Genomic DNA, 27,250 nt, shown 5'->3' with positions numbered 1-27,250 from the left:
TGTTGTGGTAGTGTGAATGATGCGTACCGTTCCCGGGAGCGGATTGCCCAACCGTCCCCGGGACTGCATGGGGGGCGGGTCTCTGGGCCGTTGAAGTGTATTCAGATACGGATCGTTCCAATGTGAATGCATGCGTACCTAAAGAACGTGACATAATCTCTAGTCGACAAGCCAAGCGTCAACAAAAAAAAAACACACAGCCGCGGCAGTGCTGCACAACGCGTAACACCAGCTCATTTCTCAACGCCGCCCGTCTCCTGTTCGATCTGCGTATACGCGCAGCACCGCAGTACGCACTGATCTTATTACACGTCGCTCTTGGGCTTTGCTTGGCATAGTTTCCAAAGTAAAACAAAATGATAATAATGCTAAAGTAGAATCCATAGCAAACTAATATCAAACACGACACTGGAGCACAGAACTGACTGACACAGTGAATAGCAGGCAGGCTGACAGTATTGTAGTATAACGGCAAAAAGGCAATACAATTCAGTGTGTCTGGATTTATTTGAGACAATGTCGCACAGTTGATGGTCAGTGTTCGTGCGCGCCAGCCATCAAGCACACCGTCATCAGGAGGATTAAAGTGTGTTATGCAAGTGTACCCGGGTGCGCTGTTGAATCTCGGGTAATGTGAATCATGGCCATCGGGGACCAGGCAACCGTATTCGGAAACGGTTCCAATGAAACGGATTCAGTCCGTCTCAGTGTGAATTGCCTATAAAAGTCCCCTCACCTGCACAATTACCAGCCTCTGCCTCAGCCAATTGTTTGCCTGGAAACCCCACACCTGCCATTTGATTACTTAACCAGTCCACTCTTCACAGTCAGTTTGCACTCTTCAGACACAGACAGATACAGAGATCTCCATATGGGACACAGACAGACGGTTAAAACGGGTGCTACGCCTGCGCTCGCATGAAATGCAGACCAGCCTCTCAACTGTAGCGAGAATAAAAATAGCGTTTTCGCTACTCACCAATACAAAGGCGGCTTGTGTTAGAAAGCCTACTTTCCGCGGTGGACGCAATCTGAGCCCCCCACCACACGTATAAAATGCATTTTACCGGAATGAAAAATCTTGTCTTTCTTTTGGCAATATCGGTAGAAGCGCAGTGGGGTAACACGTTTTTCTTCAGGTGAAAAATAAATCCCTTTCTGGCCAAAAAGTACATTTTATATGTGTATCGTATAGTGGGGGGCTCAGAGTGCGTCCACCAAGGAAAGTAGGCTTTCTAACAACACAAGCCACCTTTGTATTGGTGACTAGCGAGAGCAGGAAGACGAGAGTAGCATAGCTCTAATGAAGGCATTAGAGCTATGGACCAGAGCTATGCAGGTTCCCAACTTGCATCGTTCCCATTTATGCCGGTGGCTGACGGGCACAGGTCTAGTTTGTATAATTGGTCCTCACTAATGTTCATGATAGATTTTTTGAGTGGTGCCTAACCGCTCCATTACGTAGCAATGTGTGCATGTCCCTGTGTCTGTCCCTGGGTCTGTATGTTAGAGCACGGAAAGCTGCAACACGGTAACTCTGTCATTTCTCGACCGTTTCGGACACGGAAAGGCTTGCTGGAACCGGGCCGGCCCCTTGGGCGTGTTCCTGGGGGTCTGGATGTTCCGGGGACACCCCCGGGAACCCCCACACGGTAACTCTGTAATTTCTCCAAGGTTTTGGACGCGGGCGGCTTGACGGAACCGGGCCGCCCCCTAGACGCGTTCCTGGGGGTCTGAATGTTTCGGGGACCCCCCCGGGGACACCCACATGGTACAGTTGCACCGCTCACTTGTAACTTTTCAGGAATAGAAGAAATATAAATAGTTTCTATTAGCTTGGATTCCCCATCGATGATGTCACTGGAAGAGGTTTCTGAATTTGTTTTTGCTATTTTATCAAGTTTGAAAAGTGGTGAAGTCATCCTTTAATTTCACTGAAAAGAAACCTAAATATAACCTAAAAAGTAATGACAAAGAAGGATTACACAAACACATTGATTTAATACCATTCAACACATTCACAAATATTGGCTAGGGTATTGTGTGGGCATGACATTAAACTGTTCTTTTGTAACTACCACCATGTATGTCGTGGGTGCAGATTTAAGATGCATTTGCAACCTCTGTGGACACTGTGCTTCAACACGATCGCAAGCCTGCATATACAAGAAGGACACTGCCTGGTGGCCCCTGCGTCATTGGCCGCTGCAGTTCATTGGAGTAATGTGTCTCTACTCTCTAGCAACGCTAGAACTTCCTAACATTGAAGGCGGAAGTGACTACTGGCCAATCAGCGTGTCTTTTCCGGGACTTATCAACTCAATTCAAAGGAGCTTTATTGGCATGAGGAAACAAACGTGTATATTGCCAAAGCAAGTGCCGCTGGGACCAGGGGGGCAGTCAGACAGATATTTTGTGAAGCCACTAAGGAAATCGGGACTTCCTGAAAGTTCATATAATGGCCTGTTGTCATTGGGCCCAAAAAAAACCATATCTCCATAGAGGTCCATGTATTTGGGCCCAACTTCACCTAGACTGTATTACCTTAATAAACATGGTCATGAATACTTTCTGCTTCCAGTCACTAGTTTAGTGTCATTTCTCATGTCATAATATTGTTTTTGGAAAATTATGGTCCCATTTATTTAAAAAATGAGGGGCGTGGCTACCGTTACAGTCTATGATCGGGAGCCACCCCCCATTCGAGTCAAAATAAAAACCAACGAAGAAGAAGGGGGGAAGTCCCGCCTCGTTGTCTGGGCCAGCCAATGGCCAGCTGGGCCCAAACGGATCTAGAAAGATGGCGATTTACAATTCAAGGACTGACTGGCTTCATCTTACGTCCATATCAGACCCGGGGAACGTTTTGTCCATATTTTTTTACAGTCTATGGCTGGGACAGAGGGAGTCGCACCTCTGATTGGCCTACCGAACTTCCCCTTCTGTGACGCACGCGGAAGGTTTTCAAGCTTCCGCTCATGCTTCCACTATGCTTCGCAAGGAATCTCGGGAAAGTTTCGCCTTCAACAGAGCCGAAGGAGGCGTCTACCTTTTTATGTCTATGGTCGGACCTGGCCTTCTAGCGCTGTGTCCGTCTGCTGTCAGAACAACAGTGGGTGGATTTTGGGCCCATTTGATACGCCACGGAGAGCGATATGAAACCGGGCGGCAATGCAGGAGTGGACTGGAAACTTTGTTTCTTCGGGTGGTCCAGCCTGGAGGCTGGGACATGCCTCCAGGCTGGTTGTTGGAGGGAGTTTTGAACTTAGGATGCCTACACTACGCCTTGTGGCGGTGGAATGCTGCGTGACATGACATGCTCGTTGTATCGTGACTGAGGACATATATGCCTTGATTTTGTGGATGTAACTTTGCTGCACCTGAACTGTATGCAATTTCTTTTGTGCGGACATAAATACAGTACATTGTTAAAGTGTGTGTGTGCGTGTGCGTGTGCGTGTGCGTGTGTGTGCGTGCGTGCATGCATGTGTGCGTGCGCGAGCGTGCGCGCATGTGTGCGTCAGAGGAAGAGACTAAGCGTGCATGTGATGTCCAGTCAGTAATGGAGTTGCATAAGCCCATGCTGTCTGAGGAGGGGAGGGTCCACTCACTCATTTCCATGAAGAGCTGTCTCTTCTCCACCATGGCTTTGCCTCGTTTGCTGCCCTCCTCGATCATTCTGTGGCACATCAAACAGGAGAGCATGCACCTGTTAAACCTAATTAATACTTTATCGTATGGCCTAGTGTTGACTGTTCAGCGAAAACTTTCAGTTAATGTTTCTGTACTGCAAAGTATAAAGTGAATTAGCCATTACTTGTGTTTTTAAGTTCAAGCTGTTAATTTAATTATCACTCAGAAATGTATAGTAGTGTATATAATGAAGGTACCACACAAGTATCTCATACAGTGAGACTGTACACACCCGCACACACAGTCACACACAAATGCACGCGCGTTACACACACACACACACACACACACACACACACACACACACACACACACACACACACACACACACACACACACACACACACACACACACACACTAAAGTGTAAGTAGAAGTTGATTGTTATAGAGACGTTTTATGTTATACTTTGTCAGGCCATAGTTTTACCTGTCGCTGGCTGAATTTCAAGCAAAGTGAAGGTCTAAACGTCGACCCTACAGAGAGAAGTCATATTTATCAAGACGTCAGTAATGGTTTATTACTTTACTCCAAGAGGTAAACAATTCTTCTCTGACAGAACACACTTAGCTTTTTACTAAGCAATTAACACCAATTTTCATGTCCTTGTATAGGGCTTCTCAATTTGCACATTTGCCCCCCTCACCAGTAGTGTCTGTGTGTGAGTGCCCATGCTCTGTGTAAATGCTAATTCTCTATGACATTCCGCTTGGCAAAGACCACATCCTGTGGGCTAATGGTACTACTACTAACCAGGCCACAGAGGAACCACTCCATGATGGACAAGGAGGAGCACGTTAGGGCTGGCCAGTGAGGGATAAGACCCGGGTAGCACTGACAGCCGAGGCTAAGGGACTTAACGCCAAAGCATCAAGCATGTCTTAGTCACATGTTTGTTACACAGAATGCAGTCGTGGTCGTGGACCAACGAGGGTACTACTGAACAAACAGACAGGATGTGTGTGGATCAGCTACACCAAAGCGAAGTAGCTATGGTTAAGCTATATCAGCCGATAGACGTGATGTTGTTTTCTTTTCCTTGTGGTGAGACCACAGTTTCCTCTTTGTTCGAAACATTTCACTCTTTAGTGAGATTTTACGACAGCCCTCAGTCTAGTGATAAAGACTTCTTTTAGCTTTAAAAGAGGACTTGGGCTCATGGGACCACCAGGGATTCCTTGACCCCACCAAAGGGGTGCAACCTCTTGCAGTTCAACAGCTACACTCGAGCATGGCAGTCACACTGCCACAGGACCAGGGGCTCATTTCCCCCCGGCCCACCCATGCTAAAAATGTATGCAGTCATGTAAGGTGCTTTGGATGAATACATCCACCAAATAGAATATATACACACTGTGAGACACACATGTGCAGCGTGCGTGCACACACACACACACACACACACACACACACACACACACACACACACACACACACACACACACACACACACACAGAGTGTACGTACGTGTACACACTACACATAAGTTCATTATGAGAGTATGGAACCAAGTTCCATTTCCACACACTTTTTTACTTTCTCTCTTTTTTTTAAACTCTGAGTTAAATTAACATTTAGGATTTTAAACAGTCTATACAAAAGTCAGCCCAATTCTGGCCTATATGTCTTAAGTTAATATCATCAGACAGAGGGAGGAAAGGGTAGAAAACATCAGCTGAGCAGTGGGAGACCTAATAGACACGTCAGCAAAATAACACACAATGGTTCATTGTAAACATCCAGCTATGAAGTGACTACAATAAACTCATGTAGGCAAACCGCAGCCTTGTGTGGGAAGGCATTTGACGGCTAAACTGTGAACAGTCCATGAGGAGATAGAATATGGTGGTATAAAATCTATACCTTATTTGAGTTATTTGTGCAATGAAAAATAATTGGAGTACATTAAATGATGAGTAAAAGTAAGTTAAAGCCCTTGAGCCCTAAATGAGCTTGTGGGGACATCTGAAAGACTGAGGGCATTAAAACAAATACAAATAATACTTTGATCGATCATTGATTAAGCTTCAGATAGCTCCTAAAACCGACCTAATAACGGCTATGCATATAACAGGTTCACGTGCCCATGTCCATCAGTGATCAGTCACGATAAAGGCCTGAGTCTTTGGATTCTTAAATCCATAATATAAATAACACCCATTGTGAGCCTTTTTTTTAAAGACAATTTAAACATTTAAAATAAACACATTTTCACAATTCTAGCCAATGTGGTCCCATGCAGTTACCTTTCCAGATGGAGTCTTTATTATTCATCATAGGTCCATAATAAATGTGCATTTTACTGTAACCGCACCTTCAGCTTTGAGGTAATGACAACATCCTTTGACGCGACTCCACATAAGCACTCGGCTACTGCAGTACCTTCGAACGACTCAAATATTTTCCTACTTCCTCAGTGTCCATATAAACCTCAAATCTGACCGTGAGGAACACAACATTTTTACTCTGGTAGCAACGGCACGAAAACGCGGCCATATTGATGATTTAACTCCCAATTTACCTTATTTCCGCAATGTGAATTGTGTGTCGTGATGCATTTCTGGATAACAAATACAGATAATTCTACATTCCGCTTTCTCAAATTATCTCTCTCCGAAGCTGGTCACCGAATAATTAAGAGGCATACTGGACAACTAGCCTTACCATGGGGAAGATCAAATCACGCAGGTTGCGTTAGACTGGAGAGCATCATCATCAGCATCAGATGAAGAGGATAAGTGGTCCATGGTGAATAAGGAGGATATTTCCTCCATGATTCATCACTGCACACTCTCTCACCTTTGATGTATGCGCACGCTGGTCCGGCTGACGTTATTGCTGTCCGGGCGATGAGAAACGATCCGCACCATCCATCATCATCATCATCATCATCATCGCATTTCAAGTTCCTTTCCTGTTTCATTCGACTCGATCTTTGCAGAACTGCGGTTGTGTAGCAACGTAAAAATGTACGAGCGCCCCGCTCTGCTCAGCATCATCAACGACCCGACAGCAGAGGACAGCAAAGCAAAGCGCAAGCAGCCACGCGCACGGTACTGCGCGCGCGCACACACCCACACACACACACACACACACACACACACACACACACACACACACACACACACACACACACACACACACACACACACACACACACACACACACACACACACACACACACACACACACACACACAGGCTATCGGTGTAGTAGATCCCACAGGCCGAAGGGACTCTCTCTTTCTCTCTGGGTTGCGCTGTGCCTGTGATTGGTTATGTGGTTGTTAGGCAACCGCTGTTTTGGTCAATATCTGCGGTTTAAACGCAGCCCAGCTGAAAATAAATCAGCTGAAAATAAATTAGGCTACTGTCGTTATTGTGTCCGCATAAATAAATAGACTATATGGCGTTATGGCATGCTGTCCCATCTTATAATTAATAGACCTACATCCATCAAATGTGAAATTGTCCACTTTCCCTTTCTTTTAATACATCATTACGTGGTTGCCTGACAACTAACTATCCAATCACTGCACAACGGTCCGACTATGGGATCCAGATCCATACCATAATTCACGCATCATACGTGCACGCACGGCGCACTACAACTGCTATGACGTCACTTATTTCGCAGCAGTGGTTCTCAAACTTTTTCATGTCAAGCCACTGAAGACAGTCAAGGATTGGAAATGTAATTAATTATTTTTTAGTATTAGTATTTGGCAACAAGAGTTCCCCATCTGAAAATATTTTGTACCAGGGACCCCAGGGACCCCCCCCCCCCCCCCCCATGTTTAAAATGTTTCAAAATATATAGGTCTCCATTTTTCATATTTCTTTCAAGATTTAAAAAAAATTGAGGATCACGTGTCACAATGCTTTGTGAGCTTGTAGTAACTGAATTTACAAATAGGCAATAGGCAAAACCGATTTGGATGCTTAACACATTTTGCTGCATGGGGGACCACCCCTGGAACCCCCTCAAGAACCCATGGGAGTCCCCATTTGAGAACCACGTAGCCTATACTGTTCTATAGCACTTTCAAATATAGAGGGTATATGCGCGTGACATTATACCTGGAAGTGATGCGGGAATGCCTACTGAGTGGCAAAAACCAAATTTCTGGCCTTGACAGCCCATACATCCAAACAGAAAAGTCGTATTTGATTGCATTAAATTACTTTAAACAACATTAAATTACTTTAAACAACATTAAATTCACTTTGCCACTTTATGCATGCGCATACCCTCTATGGCATTATACGATATACATATATGCATGCTGTATCCTGTTTTTTCCTGAGCTGATCACACTTAAAATCGATACACATGGTCAAAATGTTTACTTCTGTGTTATTTATTTATAATAGCCTATATCTTTCGATAAAATGTTTACAAGTGCTGATTACTATATTACATTCACTGCATTTTAAAATGGAGACATTAAACGATGCAAAACAGCGAGAACGACAGACAGACATTCACCCCTCATGACAAATGTGAGCATTTAAAACATTTCTGATTGCCTGTGACACTTTTCCCAGTGAACTTTGTGTATTGTTGTGTACTTCTAGATACACACACACACACACACACACACACACACACACACACACACACACAACTAAAAGTCAATGATGAAAGAAGAGAGACAAATGGGTAATCGCTTTCTCAAGCCTCTCAAATATAAATATGTTAAGATGCAAGCTGCCCTGTGTGGTTGTGATTGTTTGCTTTTTTACAGTGCAATCCAGTCTGCAGCACAGACAGATCAGTAAATAAGCATTGTAATATCACATTATAAGACATTCAATCAAATTAGCCAAATTATAAGGCAAGGGTTAAATAAAATGTTACACATTTATACTACCAAATATCAGTTTTCATTTCAAATGTCCATCCTCAGTATTGGGGGAACCATTAGGATTCTACAGCTCCACCTTAAATGCATTCATAGCTGACATTATGCCTCGTTAAAAAACGAATTTACTAGCTAGTAAATTGGGTGTGACTCTGGATAAATGCTTAAACTATTTTGGTAAAATATACTTGTTTTCATTAGGACCGTTTCCCTAAATAACATGATCACTACTGTTTTCACATAGGCTTACTATATAAAACAGCAGCCAGTTTGAGGGCTACAAATATTATATAATCTTCCCTCTGGAAAAATAGACAGATTCATTCAAAAACCTGGGCCATAAAGAATTAGAATATTGGGCAATTAAATTCATAAAAGTAGTTAATCTATTCATGATGGTCTGTGCACTAAACAAAAATCACAGTATATTATTATAGTAAATACCCTGTTGATTTTTTTTCTTTTTTCTTAAATTAGCAAATAGATTTGTATATTAAAATATATTAATTAAAATATATTACTTTGATTAACTAGTCAAAATGAAAAACAACATCTGATTATTTTGTCTGCTTCTTAAGGTGACTGGCATATTACCATTAAAATAATTGCTATAAAATGTAGGCCTAGGTTGCACCTCGTGAGATATATTAATAATTATTTGATTTGCCATCAGCACGGACAAACACTCTGCCTTGCTGTGTAATATTGTACCTCCATGATCTCGTATAGCTGAACTGTGCAATAATGAATTGTTCCATGATGTAGCTCTTGCCATTTTATCAAAGCTTGCCGTTCTTCTCTTTTCCACTGTATAAATCCTTTTGTCATATAAGATGGATATGCTCAAGCAAGCTGTGCAGTGCAACATGAAGAAAAGTAAGGTCTAAATCTAGGCAAATCTGAGCAAATATTTACATAGAAAATAAACAAACAAGCCTGCAAGAGCCATTATCTTCATTTTCTTCCTTTCCCTCGAGTGTTCTTTTTTTTTTCCATTTGTCATTTTCTACCGTTTGTAACGGATAACATTTACTCTAGCTTTACAAACAGATAACAGATGAGAGTATACAGTACACATCATAGACAGCATATCTACACGTCTAGGATTTTTTGAGGAGGCAATAAGCGCTCACACAGTAGAAACCAACTTAGAACATGACTGTGGCCAGAAACATCTAAACTTGCTCTCTTCCTCCTGTTTTCTTTTCTATTTTTCATGACAAAATGTATTTTACATCATATGTGAGTGTTAAGTGCTGTACATTATTACTATGGTATATGTATGTAGGTGATTTTTCAAGTGCTTTCCCCTGTAACTGTTAGTAAAAACACGGTGATGTGCAATCCATACATAATTTTAGTATGATTCAAAATTGTATATATATTTTAAATAATATCTCTTTTTAAAAGTATAGAATCTTTCTAGTTCTGAAATCTGAGTGTGCTCAGTACTAAATGTACAGTTTTATATAAAATAGTTACTTTTAAGTTGCACGTTCCCTGCCACTTGTACATACAGTATTCCAAATAGGAGATACTGTACAACCAATGATTATCATTAACGCCCTTTTTGTCTTTGAACAATCCCAACTTAGGCCCCACAATAAAAAGTGTCAGTCTAAAACACAACAGTCATTATATTCTACAAAAATAGCAACATTCATTTTCCCTCCTTTTTAAAAACTACAAACATAAAAAAATATAGCACACTAATCCTATCTGAGTGCAAAAAATTGCCAGATTTGACATTTGTCACATATCTGAAAGACTACCGATTTGCATCAAACTGATCAACATTACTACCAAAATTGCACGAAACAAACCACTTTTCTCAGCTGTTGGGGGAACATAAGAACATCCAGTGTGAATTCCTGCCTTACTGATAGCAACCACATGCTGGTGTACGGATACTGTCCCTCACGCTTGGTAACCAATGTTTATCAATCAATCCTGAATGACGCATCTACTTTGTGCACTGATGCAATACAAACCAAACAGACCACGATAACCCACTATTATTATTACTTTCCTATCATCGTACCACTAAACACGAGACACAAAGTTTAGAGGGTCCGATGCAGTCATCATGGCAGAAAGCTCCGCACCCCTTGCACATGATCATCGCCTTTAGCCGGCAGTAGCATTTAGATTGGACATCCTCTATGCCGGAGCCCTCCATGAATGACTGTTCCGGTGATGGCTCCCCCTGGTTACTGTGGTCTAACGAGTGACCTGCAGGTATGGTAGTAACAGTCACTGAGAAGGACATCACGCTCCCGTGGACACCACCGTCACTAGCCCCTGACAGTGAGGCAGAGGAGGCAGTGGTGCTGTGGTTCAAAGTGTGAGGTACTGACATGCTGATAGTGCCACCGTAGCACGGACCTACAGCAGGCTCCTGATTATCGAGCGTCCTCTGCGTTTGAAATACGGGCCGGTGCTGGTGACTGGGGTCCATTGCTATGTGGGGCGATACAAGATATGGCTGGGAATTCCCTTGATTACTATTGCTGGTTTCGAGGTGCCTCCGCTGGAACTGAGGAAAGGGGCCGGCATCTTTGGCTCTTATACTGTCGCTGTTATCGGCAGCACCATCCTCTGAAACGCAGCATACTGGCAGAGGCTCAGTCTTTACTCTAGAACACTGCGGAAAGCTTACTGATTCATCTGACTTTGTTGCAGAGTATCCATGCTGCTCCATATTTACCCCAAAATGAGGAGACAGACGTTTCCTGTCTGGCTCCTCATCCTGGGGTCCTCCCTCCTCTCCTTCTGCGTCTTCTCTCTTCAAGTTGGTCACAGTGGTGTTTGGAATGACAGACTGGTGCAACCTCTTGCTGCTCTCTGACCCTCGGCCATATGTAGACACATTGAGGAGGTAATGTCCCATCATAGCAGGTCTGGCTATCCCCTTACGGCCCAGAACGCCGACAGAGAACCTAGGCCTGTTCTCTCGTTCCTCCACATGCCCCAGTTGGTTGACCGTGTACTGGATGGGCTGTGGAGGCACAATGACTCCATAAGGCTGGCTCTGTTGGGCTTTCCTCTGCATCAGAGCCTGTAGTATCTGATCCTGGGTCTCCTTATCAGGCAGTTCTCTTTGATGTCGCACATAGTCTTGGAAAACAGTGGATCGTCCTGTTACTGAGGGCTGGTGAGAGACCTGCTTTTCCGATTTGTGGTTCCCTCCGGTGGTTGCATGCAATGTCTTTCCCTTATTACTAGATGGTAAGCCTGTTACCTTGACCTCCATCTTAGCCAATGGCTTTGGAAGGATCTGCTCCAGGGGAACCTCTTTGCCCTGCAGTAGCTGAGTGACAAGTGGGTTATTTGCAGGGATACAGTAGCTGGACCTTATGATTGATCCAGTGGATAAAGGGATATCTGGTCCCTTAACACCACACACAGAAAAGGGACCTGGTTGGACTGATGATGATTCTATAGCCTTTTGAACATTCTGGAGCCCTACATTTAAAGGACCAACTACTTGACCTTTCTGTTTTTCCTCAGTCCTGCGGAAGGTAGAGGCTTGAGACTGAACCTCTGATGAGTGGGGAAGAGGTGTGATCGTCTGATTGCTGTTGGCTGGTAACCGAGTGCATGACTCTAATGATGTTGGGCTGGGGCTCAGCGATGATTGTCCCTGCTCACTACTGCCTCCCCCTGGCCCAGGGCCTGGTACTGCACCTTTGCATCCGAACGTCCCAGCAGCTGCAGCCGCTGCTGCTCTCTGTGCTCGGGCAAGCTGAGCTTTGGCTTTGATGTCGGCAAGAGTACGGGCACCGGTGCGGCCAGGGCTGCTGAGGGGAGTGGGGAGTGGCGTCCTTGGCGAGACTGGACTTGGCGACAATGAGATGGGAAGAATTCGTGACACTGGAATCTACAGTTGGGAAAAGACAAATCATTTTATGAGCACATATCAATGAGAGTAAACACATCATACATGCATAATAATAACACATTATAATAACTTAATAAGGAATTTCAATTGAGTAATATTTGTCTACCTTAAGTGGTGGAACTTTCTGGTTTGTTGTTGCAGTGGGTGTGGCAGGGCTTGGCATGGATGACGCTGAAGGAGACACAGAGGAAACCGAGGACACTGAAGAAACAGAGGACAAACGGGGCCTCTTCTCAGGTGTCAGTTCAATCTCCAAGTCGCTGGAAGATTTCCTTTTCAGTGGCTCTGCAGGGCCGGTGGCCACCAGGGTAATTGATGAAGACTCTTCACTCTCCTGCCGGTTAGGCTGATCCACAGATCCTGGCAGGTCTTCCTTTGACTCACAAGTGGCCGTTGGTGGCACGATTTCCTTTACGGGAAACTGAGGGAGATCCTCCTCCCCTTTCACGCCCTCTTTGTGGTCCTTTACCTGCGGAATGACTTCTTCTGCATCCACTTCGGCAGGTCTCTCCACAGTGAGGGCTGTCACTGCGGGTGCTGGCACTGGACCATGTCCAGGTGCTGGCACTGGACCATGTCCAGGTGCTGGCACTGGACCATGTCCAGGTGCTGGCACTGGACCATGTCCAGGTGCTGGAACTGGACCAGGTCCAGGTGCTGGAACTGGACCAGGTCCAGGTGCTGGAACTGGACCAGGTCCAGGTGCTGGCACTGGACCAGGTCCAGGTGCTGGCACTAGACCAAGTCCGGGTGCTGGCACTATACCAGGTCCAGGTGCTGGCCCTGGACCAGGTCCAGGTGCTGGCACTAGACCAGGTCCGGGTGCTGTAACTGGACCAGGTCCGGGTGCTGGCACTGGACCAGGTCCAGGTGCTGGCACTAGACCAGGTCCAGGTGCTGGCACTGGACCAGGTCCAGGTGCTGGCACTGGACCAGGTCCAGGTGCTGGCACTAGACCAGGTCCAGGTGCTGGCACTGGACCAGGTGCTGGCACTGGACCAGGTCCAGGTGCTGGAACTGGACCAGGTCCAGGTGCCACGGATCTGGACAGCCTTCGATCCCCAATGAGCTGAGATCGCCGTGTCTTCATGGGCTCCATAGTGGTGGGGGAAGGCTGTGGCTTTGGGGGCTCCTGTGATAGTGACGATGCTGACTTCATGTCTCTACTGGAAGCAGCAGCAGACTGTCTGCTATCCTTCATGTCTCTACTGGAAGCAGCAGCAGACTGTCTGCTATCCTTCATGTCTCTACTGGAAGCAGCAGCAGACTGTCTGCTATCCTTCTCCTTGGGTTTCTCCAGTGCTTGAGCAGCAGGTCCTGTATGACGGTCAGGAGACTGGGCCCGGGCAGGTCCTTGATTCAGATCAGCCTCCGTCAGCTCTTTAGATTCCTCATAGCTGAGCCCAGAACTACACACCAGAGAATGGGGAGGGGGAAGGAGTGTTAAAAGAGACAAAGGAATTTAAGCAGTAAAAATGGTCAACAAATCACCGCTTTCTGTTCCAAGCAGGAACACAGTGACAGAAACAATTCTCTGGAAAGCAGAGAAGAAAATGCTATTTACTCGTGGGACATTTTCATTTAGAATACATTTCTTTCTCAAACATTGGATGTCTGTGTTAAATATGATTTTTTACTTTTATTTTATATTTATTTATTCATGTTTTATTATTGTTTTATTATTTTTGTGGGCACATTTTCAGTTTCAGTTGATGCTCACTAATACATTATTGGATGAATTAGTTATGGTGCAAATATGTAAATAAAATTATGTCAAAATTTGACAACAAGATCCATAAAACAGTATTTGTAGACTGTGAAGACGATGGGTTGGGTGACTGGGTGATGTGTAAAGCTGTGTGTAGGGCTTATGAGTGACTTACTTTTCACCATAGTAGTTCTCAAAGAAGGCTTCTTTCCAGTGCTCCACTTTCTTCTCCTTTTCAATTTCTTGTCGCATTCTTAGCTGTAACTCTGGAGTGAACTCACCTGAAAAAACAAAGAGAAAATGTTTTACATTATACGTGCTGTTTCCACATCCCCATCTCGTGCGGGGTTCTTATAATGGACTTCGTAATGTAGTAGTGTTTTCATGGATGCAGTCACACTGACCCTCAGCCAGCCTCTCCTTCCAAGACTGTGCAGCCGATGTGAAGAACTCGTTGTTCAGGGCTGAGCCGGTGACCTTGAGGAGACCATCCATACATGCCTGGGGAGAAGAGGGGGTGGCCTGTATTAGGGTGTGTGAGATGGTTTGCCTTTATAACCTTATCAGCCCTATTCTGGGGCCTGAGAAGGTAAATAGGCAAATATTCTGTGAAAATGGGTGACCATTCAGCGAAAATAGAAGATCTACAAGCTCACACCATGTCATGTTGTGAACTTGTAGATCAGCTGGTTTGGGGAAGATATGGAAAGGGGGGGGGGGGGGGGGGGGGTGCACACTGCAAGACCATGGTCCATAGTATAGAGTTTGTTTGGTGCCAGACTGAAATCTCAAATTATGCAATACATGTCTCCCTGGTATTCTCTTCGAATTCGGTGACAGATCTTATCTATCTATAAATGCACCACATCTCTGTCTGTCTGTACGTACGTCTGTATGTGTGTACGGCTGTAATGCACGTAACTCGAGAATCGTTCGTCCCATCAACTTCAAATTACACATCCCCACACGGCTGTAATGCATGTAACTCGAGAACCGTTCGCCCCACCGACTTCAAATTCGACACACACATTCCACACCCCCACAGGGAGTGCAGTGCCCAGTGTCGGTCGGACCCACGGTTGTCCAGAACCGCCACAAAAGGCCCGGGCTCTGCACCTGAAAACCCCTATATCTCCATATATGGAGCTGGCCTGTTCATGACATCTGCATAGACTCCATATTTGGGTATGCCTGACAAAGAACTCCATATAAGGGCATAAAAGGGACACGGATATAATAACTGGGTGGAGCATGCATTTCCAACTTGCATCATTCCAAGTAGGCCAGTGGCAATGGGCACCGCTCTAGTTATTTAAAAGAGCAACAAGGTTGCAGAAATGTTGGATCCACCTGATGGTCAACCTCGGGTAGAAGTTTGAGCAGCCTCTGTTGACATTCTGTGGGCAGGACAGAGAAGGTATGCTTGTTGATGATCGCACGCAGGTTGGTGTTGACTAAGATGGAGTCTGGAGTTTCCACATCTATTTCACACTTGTTACGTTTCAGCTGCCCTGGAAAACAAACCAAGGAAGGGATATAAACATTGGCTTAATATACATAGTTTTCGATTTATTAATTTCTCAAGACAGATTCAGATCTCCGCAGCTTAATCTTTCGGCAACTCCTGCTACAACTTAGTTATTGTCTCCACCAGGTCGAAGGCATGGGGAGAGAGTATGTTTTGCACTCCGTCCGTCCGTGTGTGTGTGCGTGTGTCCGTCCGTCCGTCCTTCCTTCCTTCCTTCCTTCCTTCCTTCCTTCCTTCCGTTACCAGCTAATCTCCGCCACCGTTGGCCCGATCCACACGGATCTGCACCATTTCCCATCTTCCATCCTGATTGGCTAAGATTGGCTTCCAAAGCTCACATGATTGGTCCGTTTCGAACAAAATGCCACAAATCACAAACACAGTGTGCAATTTCCGTGAAATTATACACATTTCCACTAAGCTGAGGACGACATGCCACAATTCCCCCCCCAAATCAGCCTCACGGTGGTGCTATAACAGGCCAATTCCTGTTTTTAGCTATAACTGCATCGATCTGTATACACTCCCTAGAGGCCATGGAAAAACATTGTCCCTGCATCCCTCCACATCTGTCGGTTATAGCGCCACCATGAGGCCGATTTCTGCAAAATATATTGCTTATGTTAGTCGCACAGATTTCATCCAAATGTCACGCAAATCGGTACACATGATCTCTGTAGTCATGTGATCAAGACGAGTCTCTTGGATTTCTCAGATTCTACACTGATTGGCTAACATTGCCTTCCAAAGTTTTCAGGAGTGGTCCGTTTTGTACAAAATGCTGCACATGTCCTGCTCATCCAGAATTCTATCCTCATGCTATGAGTGATCTGGCTCTGCATTTCCTCAACAAAATGAAGAAAATTGTTGCAAAAAACTAACAAACAAAAAAACATTTATATTACTCCTAAACATTTTGCCAAACATCTCACACAGTCCTATCCTCCTGGTGGAGACCTGTGCCCAGAAGGGCGCTTTTTAGCTGTTAGGAATGTAAACAAAGACATGAGCAACCGGAAGTGGAGCGCTAAAGGATAGTGACCGGCCGACATCCAGTCTCTACAAGTGGAAGCGGACGGTGCCCCAGAGACCAATTCAAAGGATTTTTTCCCTTTTTTGTCTCCATCAGGCCGAAGGCATGGGGAGAGAGTATGTTTTGCACTCCGTCCGTGTGTGTGTGTTTGTGCATGTGTCTGTCTGTCCGTCCGTCGTTCCATCCGTCCATTACCAGCTAATCTCCGGCACCGTTAACCCGGTCGATGCCACATTTTGCACACAAACTCCCTGGATGCCAACGATGAACCTCTGCTCCAAATTTTCCAGAATGGCCTGTTATAGTGCCACCAGGAGGCAGACTTTTGAAAAACACATTTTTGGATATTACTCCTCCAGATTTTGTCCAACAATCCCGCAAATCGTTACACACTATCTCTATAGTCATGTATTCAAGACGTATCTGTCCGATATTTCAGATTCCATCCTAATTGGCTAACATTGGCTTTCAAAGTTTGCAGGATTGGCCCGTTTTGAACAAAACCCCTCAAATCATGAACGGAGCGTGCAATTTACGTGAAATCTTTCACAGACTTTCCTACTAGGCTGAGGAATATATCCCACCCTTTTCACATTGGCCTGTTATAGCACCATCAACAGGTGGATTTTTGCAGAACACATTTTTGGAACAAAATGCCTCAAATCATCCAATTGCCATGCATAAGAAGAAATGGCACCCTTTTCACATTGGCCTATTATAGCGCCACCAGGGGCACTTTTTCTAGTTTCCGATGGGTTCCCAGAATGTCGATTAATTGACACAAACCTTTCATGTTTGAGACATGACATGACAAGTGTTTCATACTGGATAATTTAATATAACTGCCTGACATTTGTACTCACGTGCATTGAGACGACTGGACCTCTGGGCTATCTTCCTGGTTGCAGCCGTGTGGCATGGTTCTGTTTTGACAGAGGAAGAGGAACTGGAGGACGAGTTCTGAGGGCTGGCAGGACAGCGATCTGACTGTTTCAGTTCCCATAGTGATGCTGCCAATCATAAAAGTTTTTTTTTTAATGATGAAACACTACATTGCCAAGCTAAACTAAATATGCTGGGTGTGTTGGGGCTTGTTTAAACTTCAATATTTACCACTTACTAGTCTTTGTAGTAATGTTTTCAGTCATATCTTTGACCGTCTTCAGGAGTAGTCTGGGGCTGGAGGTAGTAGCCATTCCACCCTGCCTACGCTGGTTCCTCTGTTGCTGCTGCTTCAAGGCCTAAAACAAGCAAAAGAAAAAAAGACAATGACAAAAGCACAAAGTGATACGAAAGCACAATGATAAGAAATGTTCAAAACAAGTCTGTGTGAAAATGACAGCTACTCCTTCAGTATGTTGCTGTGAATAAGAATGTATTCTTAGTCTGCTTGCCTGCTTGAATAACAGTTTAAAATGGTGTTCCAATGAAATGTGTTGCATAACTTGTGATCACAAATTATGATATAAAGATAACCAACAGATTCCAGAACGATTGATGCTTTTCAAGTGTAAGAAATGACTAATAACTAATAAATACAAAAAAGGGGTGGGGGGCTGGGGGCATAATACGTCTCCACAATACCTCACATTTTAGCCAAATCTTCATCTTATTAGGGTTTCAATGGCCTAATAAACCAAAGCAATTGGTCTTTAGCTGAAAATTTCCACAAGAGTGCAGATGGAGTGAATTACAATCTGTGCAATCAAGTGAAATCTAATTACATGCAACACAAAAGGCATGAGGCAGCCAATAGGAAAGTGTTGAAGGGGTGGATTATGAGAACATTAATAAAACCAGCTATAAGCACTTTTTCCCCTGACACCTCATTGTTTTTAAATAACCAGCACAAGATGTCTAAGTAACACACTGGGAATTGAGCATAACAAGCATAACGAGTGCTGTGTGAAAACCTAGAACCAAAAGTATGTGCTCACGCATTTGGTGAAAATGTACTGCAGCAAAGAACGTCAAATTTAAGGCAACCTTGTTTTGATATTCCAGATGAACAAGGATTACAGGGAAAAGAACAACTAATATAAATTGTGGCATGTTGCTATTCAAAACCATCCTTTTTCAGACCACAAAAAAACCCAATAGACTGTGTGCAAGATACTATAATGGTGCTGCAACAGTGCATTGTTAGTAATTGTAGAAAATAAAGACATATACCTGCTTCAGGGCTTTCTTGCTGTGTTTCTGAGAAGGAGAGATGAGCTTGCTGGCAGGGACAGAGGGTGACGAGCAGCGAGGCTGTGGAGACGAGGGCTGCGACTGCAGCTTGGAGGGGACTAAGAAAACAAAAAGCGCAAAGTAGATGTTACAGAATACACACCCTGAGGGAGCCATAGTGACTTATCACGCAGCACCATTGTTTTGATGAAAGTTAAAACCATTAAGATACAAAAATAGGCATATGGCATTACTATTCAAGAATAACTGATTATTAAAATCAAAATGGCCTAAAAGCCTCACGGCACAGAAGACTCGGGACAACTTCGCTGCTATTTCCTCATCTCTCACAGATGTGCAAAGTTTCCACATACCGTAGCAGAGCTGCTGTCTTTTAGGTGGTTCTCTTAGCATTTGACCTCTTGGCTCTTTGCATAGATTATCTCACAAATAAAAAGAGTCAAGAGTCATTCTCCCACACTGTCTGTGCCAAGGTTATTCACTCACCAGTTTCTAACATGCATAATGAGGAAGTGGTCACGGGTCAAAGTGAGAAAATACTGTTTCCTGTTTCAACACTAACAGTGTTCTAACAGTGCTGCTATACTTGGGTTAAAAGGTCTTCTACTGAAGCTCCTCTACAATCAAACAACAATCCGGTGCAGTTAAACTAACGAAGTGGTTTGAAACAAAATGCACAGCAGACACAAGAATAATAGAAGCCAAAGAACCTTGACGAATATCCACAAACAATAGATTACTTTTATTGACACATAAAATATTATAGACTATTAACTGTCTCCACGCCTTATGACGCCTCCCCCTTATATCAAAACATCTACGTGAATGAATACCGGTATGTCTATATCTTACATTGTATATCACCACTTCCCCAGTATAGCCAACTTGGGTCAACTTGGGTCTTCTCACAACGATGTTTCCATTTTCCTATTTGGTTCTACAATTGTACAACACCTACAGGGGTAGCAGTACAGTTCTGGAAGGGTAATAACGGTAACAGGTACGGTCGCTTTTCCATCTCGCCCCACTACTCTACCTAGCTGTAAATAACAAACATAATTCATGTTGGTGATTATATAAAAGGTATTATCATATTAATTTATAATTGTTGAGTTCACTCTGTATATCCATGGACATAATAATAGCATGATGATGCAATTACAAAACATGGGCTACATGGAAGAAATGTGTTTAATAAAACTAAATGGATTGTTTACACAGCACTGAAAGAAAGCAGTCACCGTCTGTCTCATGATATTTGTCTCCACCAGCCGAAGGCATGGGGGAGAGTATGTTTTGCACTCCGTCCGTCCGTGTGTCCGTCCGTCCGTGAGCAGCTAATCTCGGCCACCGTTAACCCGGTCGATGCCAAATTTTGCACACACACTCCCTGGATGCCAACCATGAACCTCTGCCCCAAACTTTCCAGAACGGCCTGTTATAGCGCCACCAGGAGGCCGCTTTGTGCAAAACAAGTTTGTGCACAGTACACCTACAGATTTTGTCCAAACATCACGCAAATTGGTACACAGTCTCTCTAGAGCCATTCAACCAAACCGGTCTTTCACATTTCTCAGACTCCATCCTGATTGGTTAAGATTGGCTTCCAAAATTCACAGGAGTGCTCAGTTTCAAACAAAATGCTGCAAATCATGAACACATCGCGTGATTTCCGTGAAATTGTGCACCCACATTCCCACTAGGCCGAGGACGAAATGCCACATGAACAATTTCAACTCAGCCTCAAGGTGGCGCTATAACTGGCCCAAAAGTGTTTTTACCTCTAACTGCACGGATCTGTGGATAACTTTGTATGCCAACTCCCTAGAGGCCAAGGAAAAACCTTTGCCTGGAATTTTTCACATCTGCTCTTTATAGCGCCACCAGGAGGCCGACATATGTAAAACACATTTTCTATTATTACTCCTTCGCAAATCGGTACACATGATCTCCATAGTCATGTGATCAAGACAGGTTTGTTTGATTTCTCATATTCCATCCTGATTGGCCACGATTGGCTCCTACAGTTTTCAGGAGTAGCAAATGGCCACAACTCCTCAACGCAGCGTCCGATTGCGATGAAACTGTGCACGCATATTCCCACTAGGCTGAGGAAGAATCCTGGTGGAGACCTGTGCCGATTGGCACTTTATCTAGTCTTTCTTGCTTTTACAGAGTACAGAGATCGACTACTATACAATCAAATACATTTGAAGAGATATGCCAGGGACCCCCATAAGAGAAGATTTCTATGGCTCTAGCAGTGATTCTCAATCTGTTTAATTTCAAGGACCCCCCGTTTGAAATGCATTAGTCTACGGACCCCCATTTAACTCAATTAAGGACTTAATTAACTGCTTTTTTATCAACTCCTACAGCGCCAACTAACGCCATTAACGCCTTTTTAAAACGTGTATAACGTTGGGCAAAAAAATAAAAATAAAATAATGTATAGAAACTGGCGGTCAGGGCCTTTTTTGCGCCCCCTAGTGGCGATGGAAGAGTTGGCATTTCTATCTTTGGGACCCCCAAATTATATTGTAAAATCTATGTTAATTTAACTCTAGAGTTACAGACCCATAAGGGGCCATTTGGTTCCAAACTATCATTAGCTGTGGACCCCCTGGAACTCCCTCAAGGAGTTCACTTTGGGAACCACTGGTCTATATAGACTATCCTCTCTCCACAACTACCATTATGGCAGGCGCGGAACTACTGGGGGGGAGGGGGTGTAGTTTCCCCCCGGCCAGTGACTCCAGGGGGGGGCGGGGCTGTCAGATGATCGATCGACGACCACACAGCGTTACACAGTCACTCATGACAGATACCCATTCAAAGCATTATCTCTCAGGGCACTACAAATATATCTACACATCCTGTAAGTTCACTTAAAAAATAAAACTAGTGTTGACTAATCAGTAAGTATAGCTCTGTATAGTTCTGAACTTCTTGGCTTCTTGGCACTGTACCTCTCCGCCTCCACCTTCCCCTTCTGCCCTCTGGTGCAGTGGAATTGCTGTTGTATTCTGTGCTTCGGGAATCAGAGAGATTGTCGCTGCTGTCTTCAGAGCCTTCTTCAGACAGCTCTTTGGCCACATCTGAGACGTCCGTCTACAACAAATGGCAGGCATATATTAATTACCTGTATGTTACAGGTGTGTGTGTGTTGCGCACGTGAATATGTGCTTGTGTATGAAAAATGGTTGTTACTTATCTTTTAGTGCTGTAATGACCATGCACTTACACCTTATTTAGCATTGTTGTGCCACCAGTCATTTTTAAGAGCACTTTATTATTTTCTTCATTATTATTTTGTAGGGCTGCCAAAGTGGCTGGTACAGTAGGCAAACTGACCAGCCACAACAGACAAAATGTACCACCCGTTGGCTGGTGTTTTATTCGTAGAGAATTGAATTGACTTCTGTGAAGAGCTGTTTACAGTTTACACTGTACACCAACCAAGTCAGCTTCCTAGTATATGCAAATGTATCTGCCAATAAAGGTGTTTCTGATTCTGATTCAAAGCTGTCTAAAGGCCTGGACAGAGTCCGTTTTGTTCCTTGCGTGGGGGAGTCAAACGGACCCAAAAAACACAAGCTTATTTTATACATAGATATATAGTCGCTTATTATAATCTTTAATGTGCAAGCATCTACTCGCCCACTAGATGGCAGCTGTGACATCTATAGACCTTGACATAGACATAGACCCCTGCAGTTGGTCTATTTTATTACATGCGAATGCGATGCTCAAATATGTTTAGATTGTATAAACTGTACTGACGTGCCACTTTATTTTTGTTGAGATGTAGTTATAACTGTATATAATGAGTTTTACACTATATCATCAATCGAAGTAGGCTATATACCACTGCCGATCCACAAGCTCACACCACGACGCTTGCAAGCTTGAAACTTGTTTATTCTAATTGAATTGACCCAGTTTTGCGTCTTTTGCTAGTGATGTAATCAATTAATCATTGCGTTCACACGGGCAGATTGCAGTCTACCATTCATTGTCAAAGGAAGCCGCTAGTGGATGATCATCAGCAATGGAAAACACGGTTTGTTGGTCACGTCTGTAAACAGTCAAATTGTCACCAAATGGAAGCATAGGATTAGGAGACACACACACACTCTCTCTCCGCTGTAGTCTGCGGAGTTCTCATCTGAAAAGCAGGGCTGGACTGGGTCAAAGGGCTAACATTTGGCCCAAATACATATTAAAACAATGGGGGCGGCCCATTCATTGGGCGGCCACTGTCATAACATACATAACATAACGTCAGCCACACATAACGTCAGTCCAGGCCTGATAATCACCGACGGGTTTGCAAAGCAGTGCTTCGAACGTCATGTTGTCCTGTTTAACTTTCAATGTGATATATCCATGCCGACGTTTACAACTCAATGTGCCGGCGGAAGTGTCGTCCTCTTTTAAGAGGGGTCGAGCAGAGGAGGAAAAGCCTTCTTGCTCTCTGCTGCCTCTAGGTGGGCCAGGGTGTCCTCGACGCAAGGTAGGCAACGCAAGCAATATGGTTGCTCTGGATCAGATCTCAACCCGACGGAACGAGACAGATCACGTAACTGACGTGACGCAAGGGAGAAAGTTATCTCACCCTCCGTTGCGTATGTATTCTTGCGTTGATTACGTTCGACTCTGCAAAGCACTTTAGTGTCAGGCTAACCTTCAAGGTGTAGACTCCCATTCGGCCAGGAACTTTGTAGAATAATCCCTCCTCCCCACGGGAGTTTGTGTGTAGCATTGCATTGAGACATGCCAATGGGGAGGTTCCACTAGATCATAAAAGAGAAAGGCAAATTAAACATCTGTTTCACCGTTAAGAAAGACAGCTGCATGGGTGCTGTAAGGAAAGAAACCTGTTCTGGTATCTGGGTGGGAAAAGCTATCATGCATTAAGAGGAATGGGAAAACATCACTTCCAACTCAAATTCATATCTGTGTCACTGGAAGGCATTTGAGTTTTTTGCTAGATAAAGAATCAAATGCATAAACTTGGTTGATCTAAGCATTACAGCAATCTGCAATTAATTAATTAAGCCAAATGTATGCATTGTTGGCAAAAACATGTCATGTGACCTGTAGCTTGACAAGAATTAATAGCTATATTTTTAACTTTTTCAGTTAAAAAGTCATTTTGCAACTGAAAAGTAATTTCATGTTATGTCGCCTGGCACTTTTTCACTTAAGCATAAATTGAGCGTTAGACTGCCATGACATGCTGTAAAACTGTTGCATAAAAACAAATACAATTTAGATTTTCAGGCTGAGCAGTTGTATCTTTCCATAGGAAAACAAACACACAACATTATATGTTAATGTTTAATTATTGTGAACAATATTTCTTTATGACTGATAAGGAACACAATTACTCCTGCTACTTCACTGTTCACTATAAGGGTGCTTAGAGATATTGGCTAAAGTTGGCTAAAATTTGATTCAGTATTTTCTGATTTATTCAGTTCATTTAACATTTTTGACAGCTTATTTTTTATTAAATGCAATCACTAAAGGTCCATAAGACGATGCAAATGTAACTTGCTTCTAGGTAGAAACCAATTTATTTTTATGCAACAGCTGAAATGTGTTTAGCAAATTGAGGTTGGGCTCAGTCATGGTCTAGTTACACAACGAAACAAAACTGAACGAAAGACCTGTTATTGTTAATAACATGCACAAGATAAGACAAAACAAAATGGCATTGCAGTGAGTTGGTTAAAGGGTAAAGTTGGTGGGCAGGTGGGGGATGGGATCTAGCTTTTATCTTACCTTCTGGATGAAACAGTGACAATGAAACAAAAAGAAATTATATAATTAGAATTTGAGTGAAATAATCACCACTATGTAAGGAAATTACATGACATGAGAAAGGAGAAAGACACACTGCTTCTTATGATGCTATGATGCATTAAGAAACCCAGAAATAAAGGAACTAGAATTATTCTTTACCTAATTTCTTTAAGCCTTTCTCTTTGGATGACCTGCAGGATCTCTTTATGGCTCATGGGCGTGTTTGGATACTTCTCCAAAACCTGAAAGAATGAAACACTGTTTTTAAGGACATCAAAATGACAATGATGCAAATACAGTTTGACTATGCTGTGCAGCATAAACTAATATAATTATATGTAATACACACCTTTATGGAGTATTAGCTACAGTAGCTATATAAAATAAAATCATTTAAATATAATGTTTGTTAATAGCCTATGGGTTGCAACATGTCAGTTTTCAAAATCTGAGGAGTTATAAGTCTGCATTAATGCGGCAGTACTATTTAACGAATACATTTTTAATTTTGTCCAATCTGTATGGTAGAGTATGTTATGCAATATACAGTAACTACAATTGGGGTGGTTGTATTTTGTGTCCCTGCTCTTCTATTGAGACATTTAGATCATGTCAAATCAATAGTCATGTCTCACCTAGACACAGGATCTAACATTTTGACCTGATGATCAAGTTTATCGCCTGAACAAGCAGGCAGGCTCTATTAGCTCAATGGTAAAAATGTGCACTTGCAAACCGGCCGGTTCAATCTGGGTTACAAGAGTAAAGTTAGTGCAACTTTAAATAATATTGACAGCTTGGAGCTGGGGAATCCACAGAAATCTAATCTTTGAGCTAACAGCAGTTTGAAATAACATCTGTGGTAATGAATTCCCTTGCCTCTGGTATCATTGCACAGTATTGAAAATGCCCACAATAACAAATAAGACACGTGCATATATGCTTCCTTAATGAATGAAGGTGTGCTTAAATACTGTTATATCATGCCCCCCCCCCCCCCCCTCTACTAAGAAGTTTGATAACGTGGTAGTATGATGAGTTTGATGAATTGGCCAAGACCACAATGGCAACAACAACCCATAATAAGGCTTGTTAATTGCGTTATCCCTTTAACAATCATTGTAAAATCGTGCCACTGTAACGTTTACAAACTGTTAATAAAGTATTCAATCAATCAAAATAAAACAAATGACCACATGATGCCACCGCAGAATCAAAAAATTTCACAAACTTCGAACATTTCTGGCGTTAGTTTTATTGTCTATCTGACATCTGCAGACTGCATACGAGTGTCAATAAGAAAACAGTCATCCAACCCAGCTGTATTGAAACTGCTGAAGGTTTTAAAGCATGGCCTAGAGGTAAACAATAATCTCAGTGTTTGTAATCACAAAAGCAATAGTTACATTAATTTGTGTGATTATTAAATTATGTGTTTTATGTTATATCTTGATACGTTAGCATGTTGAGATTATAGGTCAGCCAGAAGGTAGTGGGGCTGCTAACTGGCTAGCTCCACAGCTAGCTTAGTTAGGGCGCAACACTTTGACGTGTTGTTTACTAAGGAGGATTTACTTTAGCTCACTTCAAAATGTGAGACATGTCTGTCACGCGCGCTAAACTGTGTTATAACACTATATATGGACTATTAACACGCACGGGTTTGCCAGGTTTGGGTGCAAATACAAAAAGAAAACACTTTTGTTGGTCTTTAAGGCTGGATACAATTAGCTTTAAAAAAAAAAAGCTTAATATGGACGTCGCACGAGCGTGTCTCGCGACAAAAATGACGCGAAGACTCGCGTCTACACTTTTTTTCCTTCCCCCACCCCAGTCCCAGTTTGAATCATTTTTATCGAGCGACATGGTCGAGCAACGAACACTCGAACAGCCGTGACAGCGGTGGAACGTCCAGACCAGGAGGATCCCCGTCCACACTACACTCCAATCCACACACAGGCCTCGTCGCCGTGGACGCAGCATTCAAACCTCATTGTATTCTTACTACGTCGTAGAATGGTGTCGCTCGCTCGCCGACAAGAGCCGATCTGCAAGCTCACAACGCGTCGTGTGAACTTGCAGGCCGGCACTTGTCGGCGAGCGACACCATCGTACGACAAGTCGGCGGCGGGTCATGAACTCATAAACACAGTTGTACAAGTGGGAGAGCTGCAAAGGATCACAAACAAACACACGGGCCGATTAAAAAAACCCGGTACGAATACCGTCTTGGCTGCTTCTGCCCACGTCCTCCCCTTCTTTTTCTTCTGCCTCTCCCTCATCGTCGCCGTCTTGTGCGGAGTATTTAGTGTTGAACGTGTCCGTTTCTGTTGAAATGTTGCTTTAGTTACCGCGTAAGCTCCTCTCCGTCTGCCATGTTGGACTTTACTGTAAAGAGCGTGTCATGTGACTCCGATAGAGACGTCATCTTACTGTATGGCTGCTGTCATTTCAAAGTCCTGAGTTTTCTCAATCTCATGTACAGTATGTAGGCTATGTATTTGGTATGTGCATGATCA

General features: G+C 43.6%; 2 protein-coding genes across 3 annotated transcripts in view; both read right to left on the bottom strand.

Annotated features, from left to right (window-relative positions):
• The window catches only part of dtnbb (dystrobrevin, beta b), a 38,057-nt gene extending 33,897 nt beyond the window's left edge, over positions 1-4,160 (bottom strand). Inside the window, exons 1-2 of the mRNA XM_083792165.1 lie at positions 4,122-4,160; positions 3,612-3,679 (exon numbers count right to left, since the gene is read on the bottom strand). Of these exons, the coding sequence (XP_083648291.1) occupies positions 3,612-3,678 (67 nt within the window). The 5' untranslated portion in view covers position 3,679; positions 4,122-4,160. The remainder of the gene's footprint in view (positions 1-3,611; positions 3,680-4,121) is intronic.
• Positions 4,161-8,422: 4,262 nt separating this feature from the next.
• On the bottom strand, positions 8,423-27,100 carry asxl2 (ASXL transcriptional regulator 2). Of its 2 annotated transcripts, XM_083792033.1 has the most exons (12): positions 26,957-27,100; positions 24,891-24,973; positions 23,608-23,716; positions 21,890-22,031; positions 18,900-19,018; positions 17,848-17,968; positions 17,591-17,737; positions 15,517-15,677; positions 14,571-14,667; positions 14,342-14,447; positions 12,565-13,867; positions 8,423-12,437 (listed from the first exon to the last, which is right to left on the bottom strand). In XM_083792033.1, exons 1-12 carry the CDS (start codon positions 27,011-27,013, stop codon positions 10,590-10,592), a joined length of 4,293 nt encoding a protein of 1,430 aa, XP_083648159.1. In that variant the 5' UTR covers positions 27,014-27,100; the 3' UTR covers positions 8,423-10,589. The 2 variants fall into 2 exon arrangements, with proteins under 2 accessions (XP_083648159.1, XP_083648160.1); XM_083792034.1 differs by lacking the exons at positions 21,890-22,031; positions 23,608-23,716; positions 24,891-24,973; positions 26,957-27,100 and adding an exon at positions 19,274-19,376.
• Positions 27,101-27,250: the final 150 nt, after the last annotated feature.

Source organism: Protomyctophum parallelum (genome assembly GCF_964188405.1).
Source record: "Protomyctophum parallelum genome assembly, chromosome: 20".
Lineage (NCBI taxonomy): Eukaryota > Metazoa > Chordata > Actinopteri > Myctophiformes > Myctophidae > Protomyctophum > Protomyctophum parallelum.
Note: the sequence above shows the minus strand (reverse complement) of the source record. Positions and strands in the feature narration are given on the sequence as shown.

Bases quoted from the DNA above. Each gene is read 5' to 3' on its own strand.
- asxl2 (XM_083792033.1), bottom strand. From the start codon at position 27,013: ATGAGGGAGAGGCAGAAGAAAAAGAAGGGGAGGACGTGGGCAGAAGCA. The intron at 14,448-14,570 runs GTCAGTGTGACT...TTGTTTTTTCAG, and splicing joins GAAGGAGAGGCTGGCTGAGG to GTGAGTTCACTCCAGAGTTA. The intron at 13,868-14,341 runs GTAAGTCACTCA...TCTGGTGTGTAG, and splicing joins GAGAACTACTATGGTGAAAA to TTCTGGGCTCAGCTATGAGG.